General features: G+C 37.2%; 4 protein-coding genes and 1 pseudogene across 5 annotated transcripts in view; 3 read left to right on the forward strand and 2 right to left on the reverse strand.

The window, feature by feature from the left end:
* Positions 1 to 506, forward strand: part of LOC104706121 — a 1,452-nt pseudogene extending 946 nt beyond the window's left edge.
* On the forward strand, positions 3,161 to 4,306 carry LOC104709207 (F-box protein At5g18160-like). Its single transcript, XM_010425857.1, has one exon. It carries the CDS (start codon positions 3,161 to 3,163, stop codon positions 4,304 to 4,306), a length of 1,146 nt encoding a protein of 381 aa, XP_010424159.1.
* LOC104706124 (glutamate dehydrogenase 1) lies at positions 5,872 to 8,475 on the forward strand. The gene is made up of 9 exons (XM_010422259.2): positions 5,872 to 6,229; positions 6,463 to 6,576; positions 6,693 to 6,914; positions 7,091 to 7,165; positions 7,252 to 7,368; positions 7,447 to 7,697; positions 7,780 to 7,855; positions 7,933 to 8,019; positions 8,102 to 8,475. The coding sequence occupies exons 1-9, from the start codon at positions 6,122 to 6,124 to the stop codon at positions 8,285 to 8,287; spliced, it is 1,236 nt and encodes a 411-aa protein (XP_010420561.1). The 5' UTR covers positions 5,872 to 6,121; the 3' UTR covers positions 8,288 to 8,475.
* LOC104706123 (H/ACA ribonucleoprotein complex subunit 1-like protein 2) lies at positions 8,474 to 9,777 on the reverse strand. 2 transcript variants are annotated; one of them, XM_019228324.1, is made up of 5 exons: positions 9,540 to 9,777; positions 9,143 to 9,291; positions 8,900 to 9,015; positions 8,757 to 8,770; positions 8,474 to 8,720 (listed from the first exon to the last, which is right to left on the reverse strand). In XM_019228324.1, exons 1-5 carry the CDS (start codon positions 9,682 to 9,684, stop codon positions 8,599 to 8,601), a joined length of 546 nt encoding a protein of 181 aa, XP_019083869.1. In that variant the 5' UTR covers positions 9,685 to 9,777; the 3' UTR covers positions 8,474 to 8,598. The 2 variants fall into 2 exon arrangements, with proteins under 2 accessions (XP_019083869.1, XP_010420560.1); XM_010422258.2 differs by having other exon boundaries at positions 8,474 to 8,770; positions 9,540 to 9,776.
* LOC104709208 (casein kinase 1-like protein HD16) overlaps positions 10,040 to 12,064 on the reverse strand; it is a 5,654-nt gene continuing 3,629 nt past the window's right edge. The window contains exons 9-16 of the mRNA XM_010425858.2: positions 11,997 to 12,058; positions 11,677 to 11,895; positions 11,455 to 11,585; positions 11,199 to 11,373; positions 11,031 to 11,121; positions 10,747 to 10,904; positions 10,458 to 10,646; positions 10,040 to 10,360 (exon numbers count right to left, since the gene is read on the reverse strand). Coding sequence (XP_010424160.1) covers positions 10,301 to 10,360; positions 10,458 to 10,646; positions 10,747 to 10,904; positions 11,031 to 11,121; positions 11,199 to 11,373; positions 11,455 to 11,585; positions 11,677 to 11,895; positions 11,997 to 12,058 — 1,085 coding nt within the window. The 3' untranslated portion in view covers positions 10,040 to 10,300. The remainder of the gene's footprint in view (positions 10,361 to 10,457; positions 10,647 to 10,746; positions 10,905 to 11,030; positions 11,122 to 11,198; positions 11,374 to 11,454; positions 11,586 to 11,676; positions 11,896 to 11,996; positions 12,059 to 12,064) is intronic.

Here is a 12,064-nt window from a genome sequence, read left to right on the forward strand (position 1 = left end):
TTTTTTTTTTTTTTTTTTTTTTATGTTTTTAATTCTTAGTCTCAGGAACATCTGTGACAAGAGCCCATCCGCGCCACTCGACCAGACCACTCCTGCGGCGTTAGACAACAACTTTTTCAAACTGATCCGGGCAAGAAGAGGCGTCTTCGAACTAGACCAGCGTCTCGCGACCGATCCTCTGACGAAAGACATCGTGGCGCGTTTTGCAACGAACAATACGCTGTTCGTACGGCAGTTTGCTGAGTCGATCGTGAAGATGGGACGTGTGGAAGCGCTGACGGGTTATGCCACCGGCGAGATCAGAAAAAACTGCAGGGAGTTTAACTACCAAGCCTTATTTCCAAGTCTTATACGTATTCCCAATGTAAATAAATAAAACGGAAGACTATTATTTACTTTCATGAGACTCTCTGAAGTCTTTTGATTTGGTTATATCATATAAGCAAGAAGTCTTTTGATTTGATTATATCATATAAGCTGCAAGCGTTTTAGCGTATGTCATGCCCCTTTAGTGACACTTGACATTTTTTCTATTATTTTTCTCTCTGCCGTTACATGTTTGGTTGATGGATTTTAGAGCCTATTGACCTTATGATTGATGGATTCGCTGTAGATCTATCGATCTGATAACACTGTTTCATCTAATCCTAACTCTTTTGACCTAATCAAACTTGATAGACATGGACCAAGAGAAGACTTCAGCTCAGCAAATTTTAACATACGCACTCAGCAAATTTTAAAAACTTGGGTATAACCGTATAAGTAATACTTGAAATACTTGACACTCTAAACAATAAGAAATTGACAATGAACAAAGCAGACTCCTCATTCCCGCTAGACTCACATTCAACAGCATAACCTTGATCCATATCACCAAGTTGATCACTGAAAGAACTCTCATGACTCTCATGTCTACTACTTTCATTTGATAAATCTACCATGCCAAAGGCAGTACTTTCTCCATGTTTATCCGGAAAAGTCAAAAGTTTCAACATCAGATTGGAATACAGGGATTGGATCATTCCCTTTAGTGTTGGGCATGAATCCTGTAACTTGGCCAGAACTTGAATTGCTCCCCACTGTTGCAGTAGAATGTCTTAACATAATGCGATGGTAAGACGAACTACCTTTCCCAGAATAAATGCCTGTGCTAGGAAGGCTAGAAGCAAGAGGCCTAAACATGCTATGATGGCTTTTAGGATGATCCTGCAGGAAAAATGTAGATCTCTGCATATTCAATAAGGGGCAATTACCAGAATTTCTAATGAAGTTAATGTATGCTATCTATAATCCAAGCAGGAGACACTTGAACTTTAAGGAATGTAACAGAAAACAAATTATCCTAAGGAATGTCATCTCCGGCGGATAGAAGACTCCGACGAGTCAATTTATCCTCCACTGGGTTCCGATTTCGTGAATGCTCGTCGGACACAGAGCGAGAGAAAAGAGAAACACGGGCCAATTTTTTTTTTCTTTTTCTAATACCTTTGCTCCAACGAACCACACAGTGACACAAAAGAAAGAGATCCAAAAGTTCCAAATATAAACCCGCTAGTATCCAGTGTTATTTTGTATTTTTTTATTTAAATCTCAGACCCAAAATAGATGGCGTTGGAGATGATGGTCTTAGATCTCTTGTTTATTATTTATGTAAACTATTCAAAAGTATCCGAAAGATGAACTAATTAAGAAATAAATTATTTTACTGATAAATATAAATTTTTGATACGTATATTTTGTATCCATAGTCTATCTTATACAATATTAGATTAGAATCCTCGTATTAATGATTAATGGTTTTTTTTAGAAAGATCAGTAAGTTTTTATGCAGGTATTATGTTGACTCAATTATAAATCTGATCATATCTTTGGATTTTAAACCGCGAAATCATTTAATTCCTACCATTAGTATCATATTCATACCCAAAACACACACATATATATATATATATAAATATATATAATAGGTATGTTTATATAGTCAATTGGTCAATGAAATTTTGATTTAGTTCTACATTTAATTAGTTTTTCTATAAATAAACTGGGTCAAACGATAACTGAAATCATTTCTATTTAATTTAGTCAAAAATTTTATGTCATTCAATTTTATTGTAGAAACCCCCTATAAATTCCAATACACACGGGCCTTTCAAATCATATTTTAATAGAGTAGTGCAAATCCATTATACATTTTCTATCTTCTTCTCCTTCTAAAACAAAAAAAAAACTACAAAATGATATCAAAAAACACCAAAATGATGTTCTTTTTGTTAACTCTGATCTCTACTTTGTTTTTCCGACCATCGGAAGCTCAGCCGTCTGATAAATGTTTGTCTTCGATAAATAGCGTAAAAGGATGTTTTCAAGCGGTGAAAAATGGGCTCAAGGATCATTTCAATGGTCTCACTAAAGAATGTTGCAAGGTGGTGGAACATTTTAGTGATGCTTGTTACTCACTTCTCTTTCCCGGATACCCTCCTTTCTATAATTATTCCGTTGAAGCTATTTGTGCTTACAGATTTCATTGACTAATGACCACGTCAGGTTTTTTATGTCGAAACTTTGATGTGTAACTTATGATCTTGAAATAAATATAATGAATAAAATTTACTTTGTTTCATCAAACTATTATCACTCACCACCACGCTAATATTTTTTATAATTACTAACATAAGCCGTTTTAGTATAGAAAGGTTTGGCAATCAGAAACAGAACTCGTTCTTTTAGTGTTGAGAGTAGGACGAAGAAGTAGCATTACAAAAACATCAAGAAGAGAACCTTGTAGCATCTGTTAGAAACATGTGAGATTCTGTTCTTGGAGATCACAAGTTTGACTCTGAAGCAATTGACTTTTGGGGGATGCATCATATAAACACGTTCGCTTACCTCATCCTCCTTACAAAAAAAAAATGGAAACTGAAGGGTGTTTAGTTTACTGAAGCTGGTAAATTATAAAAAGACAAAAAAAAAAAAATAGAAAATCATGAAATACTAATATGTATTATTACCAATTTACTTAATTTGTTTTTGCCTTTTTCTCAAATTTACCTGATCTATATAACGCATGATTGTAGGAGACGGAAGAGCAAATAAACGTTCAAAGAAGACGAACAAACAAATTAGAGAGTTTAAAGAAAGCAAGATTTTGGAGCAATTGGCCATGGACGAACAAGAAGAGAAGCAGAGAACAACACAATCTTCATCTATATCGAAGACAAGATCCTCACATCGTAATCACAAATCTCAGTCAAACTCGATTCCTCTCGACATAACCGTCGAGATACTCTCAAGACTTCCTGCGAAATCAATCGTGAGATCTCGCTCCGTCTGTAAGCTATGGTCGTTCGTCACCACCACACCAGAGTTCATCAGGGCTCGGTCCAAGAAGACATCACCACCGTGTGTGCTACTAGTCTTCCGAAAACACGACAAACTGATCGTTTTCTCGTCTCCGCAACACAAGGATACTTATTCTCATGTGGAAGATTGTCAAATCACAACCCCAAAGAATGGTTTCATCCGTGGTTTTGATTTTGTTCACGGTTTGATTTGCATGGAAGGTTCTAAAAGGCTCGAGATTTGGAACCCTACCATGAAACGATTCTTCACTTTACCTGACCCTCAAGGCACCGGAGACGGATACTACGTAGGAGGGTTTTTAGGATATGAACCGATTGGAGGTAAATACAAAGCACTGTGCATTGTCAGAGGATGCAACACTCAAGTTCTTACATTAGGAGCTCGAGAATCATGGAGAGTAATAACCAAAGGCAGCCCTATCCATTGGCCTGCTAAAGATTGTGGGAGATGCATTAATGGAGTTATCTACTATAAAGCTATTTGCATGCCTTATAGGCATGCTTTAGTGAGCTTTGATCTCAGGTCTGAGAGTTTCGGTTTGATCGAGTTTCCCATGCGTGATTACGTTCGTTTTCTGATGGTATCTTATGAGGGAAGGTTGGCTTTGATAAGTTCCATTGGCTCTGTTGTTGAATTATGGAGTTTGGAGGATTCAGAGAATCTTAAATATTGGTCGTGTAAACAGTTTCTTTTCAGTCTTCCTGCTAACAAAAGATTCAAGTCTTTGGATCTGAAGGGTGTTACTGATGCTGGTGAGCTTATCTATACAGGAATGAGTTTGAATGGATCGTTCTGTGTTGTGTATTTTGATCCGAAGAAAGACAGTATAAGAGAAACTAAGTTTGCAGCAGGTAACGAGATTTGGCAACCTGATAGACTTGGATTTGATCTTGTCAATGACTTTTATGTTTTACCAAATCACATTGAGAGTTTCATCTCATTGTAAGAGAGCTCTCATCTTTTTGTTTTTCCATAGAATGACAATAAATTTATTAAGTGTTTTCTTTATATCTTCTTGTAAATTTGATTGATATATCCCATTGGGGTATTTTGCCATGATTTGATAATTTCTACATGTTTAAGTATGTGAGAGAGTTTACTATACTATATAATTTATAAACACGCTATGATAGTACGTAACAGAACAAACCCTATAGAGGCAGAGACTGTGTAATATGTGTCACCAAAGAATCCTCTGTTCTGTAGAATGACATCTAATTCTATATAAGTTTTTTTTTTTTCTTGAGAACTTTATCCATTCCAATGAAAGGGCTTTGTCATAAAGTGATCATTACTTAGTTTTGAATATACCACAACAAGTGTTATAACAATGTGGGCCGGGTTCTGCAGACGATGGCATATATATTTATATGCAAACGACTCAGTCTCTTGGAAGTTGGAAGTTAGAAACAATGGCATTTAAGTTTTAGTTGATGATATGTAGAACATTCATAAGCAAACTAGAGATTCTTCGATATAATACAGTTAAACCACAAATCTATCGATTAAGAACAGAATCAAACAATATATTTGAATTGNCGTCTTTTTGTTTCCTTCTCTTTCAACAACTTTGTCTGTCTCCTACAGTGTGACTTCACCACGAATCCAAAACCAATACTGACAAAATGAACACAATTAGATAATCAATTTTCACACAAGGATAAGATATCCATCTCTTGATGTTCAATAGCCTCTAGAAGAAGCAGAACAAGAATATATTAGTTTTATTAAGAAATCATGTAGGTGACAATGGGTAGCAAAATCTAATTTATATATAATCCCAATCCAACTATAGTTGTAAACTTTAACAAAAGTTTTCAATATGTCGAATCCGTACATGTGTGTTTGGACGCATATTAATTGGGGGTGACAAAAAGAAACATTGTGGATAAGATTGTTTACAAGTCAACATACACCAATTAAGAAAAAACAAAGAAATTACGATTTGATGAGAATATGACGATGCAACCATATCTCTCCAAGGAAAAAGAAGTATTATGTGTCACATTCCCCCACTAATTTCACTTAGGAATAATTATCTCTATAGTCTGAGATGCCCATATAATATATCCAACGTTGTATGAATGTTCTAGTTCTATATTCGGCTACATTATTTTCTGACAAAACATAGCGCAACAATGTTTAGTTTTCCCAAACTATTTGTTACATTATTGGTAAAAATTTCTGGTGACATCCCAAAATATGTCGACATATCCAACAGTAATATGAACTCAAAAGGCCAAACATCCGTGATGAGTGGCCAAAGAAGAATTTAGTCTAGTTCATCACAAAATTAATCTAATTTAAAGGTCTTAAATCTAAAACTCTTAAAAGGTACTTATAGATTAATTAGTTGTTTTTTTCTAAAAGGGCAAAAAAACTCTTCAGTTGTCTTAAAGGATGTTTGCCCAAATTTATCAAAAAAGTAAATCTCGTTACAAGAAATTTAAATACAAAGTTCAGTTGTATAACCTTTTAATCCCATTAATTATTGTCTCTTGGATTTCAGAAACTGCCTTAATCAGCTCCACCCTCCACTGAATCTTACCCAAGCATCGATCACGTGCATGTTATGGATAGACAGACACACACACCCTATTAGTCTATTAAAGTGTATAAATAAATACACACATTTAACAACAAACACTGACACCAATCTTCTCTTTTCAACAGTCGTTTTATTACAGCGTTCTGATCAAAGCTCACAAAAGTAAAAAGTACACAGAAACAAGAAGAAACAGTAAAGAAGAAGAAGGAAGCCATGAATGCTTTAGCAGCAACAAACAGAAACTTCAAGTTAGCTTCAAGGCTTCTTGGTTTGGATTCTAAGCTCGAGAAAAGTCTACTCATCCCCTTCCGTGAAATCAAGGTTTCTCATAAATTTTTTCACTCCTTTCTTTTTTAAACTAATTAAGCCTTGATCGGCTGATTTTGCGGCCGGAGATGATTCTTGGCCGGCGGATTTATAATTTCTGAATGTTTCGGGGCATTTCGTAACCCGACCCGCTAACTTTGAATCCAATTACAACCCTGATCCGGTTAGTGAAGTATATAACCGGATGGAACCAATTTGATCAAACCGGTTTTGTAATTTTTTTGCAGGTGGAATGTACCATACCGAAAGACGATGGGACATTAGCATCATTCGTTGGGTTCAGAGTGCAACACGACAATGCTAGAGGTCCCATGAAAGGTGGAATCAGATATCATCCCGAGGTTTTTGACTTTTGACTTTTGTAAATTTTATCTTCCAACCCAGAATTCAATTTCGGTGTTTGGTATGATGCTAACCGGTTATCGTTTTAATTTATTTTTTTCTCTGAACTCTGAAGGTTGATCCAGATGAAGTGAACGCATTGGCTCAGCTAATGACTTGGAAAACAGCTGTGGCTAAGATTCCTTACGGTGGAGCCAAAGGAGGGATTGGTTGTGATCCGAGCAAGCTGAGTATCTCCGAGCTCGAGAGGTTGACTCGAGTTTTCACTCAGAAGATTCATGATCTCATTGGGATTCATACTGATGTTCCAGCTCCTGATATGGGCACTGGTCCTCAGGTTTAACTCTCTTCAAAAGGTTTCCATTAAGTTATTGTTCTTCTTGAGTCATCATCTTTAATTTTTTCCTACCTTGGTGGNTCAGGTTTAACTCTCTTCAAAACGTTTCCATTAAGTTATTGTTCTTCTTGAGTCATCATCTTTAATTTTTTCCTACCTTGGTGGTAAATTTGCAGACAATGGCTTGGATTCTTGATGAGTACTCGAAGTTTCATGGATACTCGCCTGCAGTTGTGACTGGAAAGCCCATTGTAAGTAACGGCTATCACGGAGTTTTGTGTCGCTAATCACTAGTATAAGAAGTTACCTGAGTGATAAAATGATGTTTATGAGCCAGGATCTTGGTGGATCGCTAGGTAGAGACGCTGCTACTGGAAGAGGAGTGATGTTTGGAACCGAAGCTTTGCTTAACGAGCACGGCAAGAGCATATCAGGGCAACGTTTTGTCATCCAGGTGAAGTTTGGTAAATCTTTCTTTATCTCAAGAGCCAGAGAGACCTGTCTCAATCAGGTTAAACTGTTGGTTCTTTAGGGGTTTGGTAATGTGGGTTCTTGGGCGGCGAAGCTGATAAGTGAAAAGGGTGGGAAGATTGTTGCGGTGAGTGACATTACCGGAGCAATCAAGAACAAGGACGGTATTGATATCCCGGCCTTGCTCGAGTATACAAAACAACACAGAGGTGTCAAAGGGTTTGATGGTGCGGATCCAATCGATCCAAATGTCATACTGCTCGAGGATTGCGATATCCTTGTCCCTGCAGCACTTGGTGGTGTCATCAACAGGTTGAAGCTATTTTTTGCTACACAAACTTACATTTTGTTTGGAACTTTTCTCTAAAACTATTGTATTGTGTTTTTGTTGAAGGGAGAATGCGAATGAGATTAAAGCAAAGTTCATAATAGAAGCTGCTAATCATCCAACTGATCCAGACGCTGACGAGGTTTGATTGTCCTCTTCTATTACTTTGGAAATTCTCATTGCGAATCTGTAACTGTAATGGAGACTCTTGTATTACAGATTTTAAGTAAGAAAGGTGTGGTTATTCTCCCAGACATATACGCAAACTCTGGAGGTGTCACTGTCAGTTACTTCGAATGGGTTCAGGTCTCTAAACTACTAACCTTGGACAGACCAAGTCTATAGTTGATCATTATATAAGTGGTTTTCTGGTACTGGTAATGTGCAGAACATACAAGGGTTTATGTGGGAAGAAGAGAAGGTGAACGATGAGCTAAAGACTTACATGACTCGCTCTTTCAAGGACTTGAAAGAGATGTGCAAAACTCACTCCTGCGATCTCCGGATGGGAGCTTTCACTCTCGGTGTTAACCGTGTGGCTCAGGCTACCATCCTCAGAGGTTGGGGAGCTTAAAGATTCTCTGATCTTTATGAATCTCCTCCTTAAAATAAAACGAGCCGACCTTTCATGCTCTTTTTTTCTAAACCTACTTTGACTTAGAGGTCTTCTTGAGTTAACAGATCTGTGTTTATAACCAGATGATGCTTTCCGTATGTAATAAACCCTTGAACTCATATGATTAATGAACTTTTTTCACTCTTTTCATAAAGCTAAGTATCAAAAACTAGAATCTGAAAAACGATTACCATCATAATGGTTCTTAAATAAGCATTTTTATAATCCAAGATAAAAAGGAGTTACATAAGGCTATATAGAATATGAATCTACCCTCTCCCTCGGCCTCTGAAGGCTCCACGAAAACCACCTCTTGGTTGAAACCCTCTACCACGGGGGGCACCTCCGAAATTGCCTCTTCCACGGGGAGCTCCTCTACCACGGGGAGCACCTCTTCCACGGGGAGCTCCTCTACCACGGGGAGCACCTCCTGATTGCCCCCTGCAAGAAGTACAGAACAAGACTTTACTGACATATTTCGAACACTTCAACAAGTTTGTTCTACTACTTAAAGGGACCAAAGAACTATAACTCAACAAGTGTAAATATCAGCTATCTAGTGTAGCTTACTTTGGTTGAGGAAGGAATCTTGATAGATGTAAAAGCTTCTCAGGGTTAATGAAGAACTTGTCGCCTTGAGTATAAGAGGTAGCTACAACACCTTCCATCATTTTGATAGTAAACAGCTGGAAAAAAAAAAGTAAGAACCAATGATTTCGATATTAGTGAGCAGGGTAGTAAAAAGAAGAAAGCAACAGAGAGAGAGAGAGAGAGAGAGAGAGAGAGAGAGAGAGAGAGAGGGATAACACATACAGATTCATTAATGGGACCAAAGATTTCATCAACTCTCCCAATCTGGGTCTTGTTTTCTAGGTAGATTGGGGCATTGAAATGTGGGATTTTCGGATTCGTTAGCTTGGTCACAGCATCTCCCTCACAAGGATGGAGAAAGGTTGCAACTTCTGTATAACCAAAGAAACAAAACTTTTATTCATAACGATTGACAATTCCACAAGTTTGTTCATCTAACAAAACCTCAACTCTAAAGATGAATCTAACAAAATCCTAACAACAAAGAACCAATTTATCAATGGGAATTATACTCAGAATTCAGCAACAAAACACTCATTAATGTCAAAGCTGAGAAATTTGTCCAGCTTGATCGGTAAAGCAAGTATGAGAATTGTCAAAGAAGGTTTAGAAAACGAACCAACGACTTCGCTGGGAGGTCCTTCGTCACGATAACCACCACCATAGCGTCCTCCGCCACGTCCGCCGCCACCAAAACGTCCACTTCCGCCGCCGTCTCTTCCTCCCCTTCCCCTAAAATTCCCGCCGCCGCGTGGTGGTCTCATCTTTGGTTCTGTTTCTTCTTAACACCGCTCTGTTCCTCAGAAGTTTTTTAGGGTTTAGGGTGGGAAGCAATTGGGAGTGTTCAATAAGTACGTAGCTTTTTAATACAAATATATATTTATACGTATATGTATTAGGGTTTTCAGCAATTGAACAAAAATAATACGATTTTTCTTTTAGTTAATTAGTCAATTATTAAAAAAAAAAAAAAAGGATTTGAGTGACATTTATATAATTAATTAGAAATTATTTTCCCATTTATTTATGGTTGTGTTGGTTTAAGTTTGGTTTGGCTTTCTCTCACACATTTCACTTATTAGACGCATCAAACAACGCAAAGGATAACCAAAAGAAAAAGAGAAAAAAAGCACACTTGAAGGCTTTTTAAAGCCTTCAAAAAACTTTCTATTACTAATTCAATTTTCTCTGTTACCTTCGTTTCTATCTTTTTTTCATACTTCTACATACATACGAAGACGCATCCATTTCATTACATTCAACAAACAGGTTGCGTCTGTTTTCACCTTTTTTTGATTGTGTACTATGATCCTTATGTTCCAAAAGTCTCTTTTTTCCCCTCTTTGCAACAGACCATATGACTGATGCTAAGTATCTCTCTCAGCACACTGTCCTCCCAAAGCATATTGACGCAATGTACAGATTTTTCGCCCATTTCTCCTGAAATTCCCAACCAACACCGTGTAAGTTCTAATTTCAGTTATACGGAAACAAACCATATAAATCCAACTTTTCATTCAAAACTAAAGAAACCCACCTTAACGTGAGTGCTTGGAAAGGCGGTGGTGCGAAGAGTCTCTTGAGTTTCATCCATCATTTTACGTTTTGGTACACTTAATATAAAAGCTGCTTGGTCTGCAGTTGCTGCCATTGATGTTATCCTATACCCACTTTCCCACCTCCTATGTATCCCATCACTTGGGTACAAAAAATCGAGCTCCACGACCTTTCCACGCAATAACCAAACAAGATTATTATTAAGGGAGATGTCACAATGTTTTATAGGAAACATGTAATGCTTTTAAGGTTAAGAGATGGAAACATACCTGATCAGAGAAGCCCGAGTTCCTCGACATTACCACACCCCAACGGTTCCCAGCAGTTGTCATGGAGGTTACATGAAAATCTTCTTTCCATTTCTTATTTATCCACTTGAAAGGAAATGAGTCGCTGACTTTGTAAGATTGCTGAGTATAAGAAGTACCTACCAATTTGAAACGAGTAGAAATAAGTAAAGAACCCTTCATGTTATAAGTATGACACTGTTATAGTATGATAATAGTATGACACTGTTATAGTTAACTGTGACATAACTACCATTAAAACCAACCTTTTGACATGATAACTAATGAGCTCCCGTTATCTGAACCAGCTATGGAACTGATATAGTAGTTCTTTTCCCACTGTTCCATAATCCAGTCCTGCAAAAATAAAAACACACAAATGGTGAGTTACTGCCAAAATTGATTGATTCCTAATTGTTTCCAGCAATTATTACCTTGTGAAGGAAAACCGTTGACAATTCATAAACTTGAGAGGTGAATCCAGTCCCAGCATCCATTATGAGGGCCCAGAGATTAGCTGCTGATGCTACACAGCTAATTAAAAGGCCATCCTCGTTACCTTTCTGAACATGTTGGTGCAGCCTTGTGTCTGCAACGTTGTAGTGATATCTACACGAAGAAAATGACATTAGTGAGAAATTTGATTAACAAAGGTTTTTGAAAATTTTCAAGTGTATATGCAAATTTTACCTCTGTTTCATTGGACGACGAGCATTATAGACGGAGATCCACTGACAAGCAGGACTGCCAATTCTGATTTTCTTCTTTGGCTGTTCATCCTCTTCCAAATTAAGAAGTAATCTTCCTCGTTTTTGGCCAACCTATGTACCAAAAGAAGCAAAATCACCATTTTCAGAAATATTTATAATAGTTGAATAAATTAAGCATAAGAACGGAGAAATAGTCAGCAACCTTAAGAGCCCCATCAATTCTAATTGGACGAGATAGAGCACATGGTTCAATAAGAGAATCAAAAATTGTAATAAGCTTTGCATAGCTGGGCTCTTCGTCAAACTTCATATTAGTAACTGCCTCGAGGAATAACTTAAACGGGGGTGGACTAAAACAGCACATCAGTTCAGGAGAAGTTGACATCTTTTTCTTGCATACAAGAAAGCTCTTATTGTCACCCTGCAAAAAACAGTAAACGATATAACACAATATTGACAGCAATAATGAGGAAAAATGAATCAGATATAATTGTAAGGTCACGTAGAGAAGTAAAAACAGACCTGATAACCTTGCCATGGCAGTCTTCCCTTCAAGAGAAAAATTAAGGTATAAGCCAATGACTCTAGAT

Source organism: Camelina sativa, chromosome 8, assembly GCF_000633955.1.
Source record: "Camelina sativa cultivar DH55 chromosome 8, Cs, whole genome shotgun sequence".
NCBI classification, from domain to species: Eukaryota; Viridiplantae; Streptophyta; class Magnoliopsida; order Brassicales; family Brassicaceae; genus Camelina; species Camelina sativa.

Excerpts from the sequence above, each read along its gene's own strand:
- LOC104709207 (XM_010425857.1), top strand. The coding sequence starts at position 3,161 with ATGGACGAACAAGAAGAGAAGCAGAGAACAACACAATCTTCATCTATA.
- LOC104706124 (XM_010422259.2), top strand. The coding sequence starts at position 6,122 with ATGAATGCTTTAGCAGCAACAAACAGAAACTTCAAGTTAGCTTCAAGG. Across the intron at positions 7,166-7,251 it reads TTGTGACTGGAAAGCCCATT|GATCTTGGTGGATCGCTAGG; the intron begins GTAAGTAACGGC and ends TTTATGAGCCAG. Across the intron at positions 8,020-8,101 it reads GTTACTTCGAATGGGTTCAG|AACATACAAGGGTTTATGTG; the intron begins GTCTCTAAACTA and ends GGTAATGTGCAG.
- LOC104706123 (XM_010422258.2), bottom strand. The coding sequence starts at position 9,684 with ATGAGACCACCACGCGGCGGCGGGAATTTTAGGGGAAGGGGAGGAAGA. Across the intron at positions 9,292-9,539 it reads ACCTCCCAGCGAAGTCGTTG|AAGTTGCAACCTTTCTCCAT; the intron begins GTTCGTTTTCTA and ends TTGGTTATACAG. Across the intron at positions 9,016-9,142 it reads TTGGTCCCATTAATGAATCT|CTGTTTACTATCAAAATGAT; the intron begins GTATGTGTTATC and ends TTTTTTTTCCAG.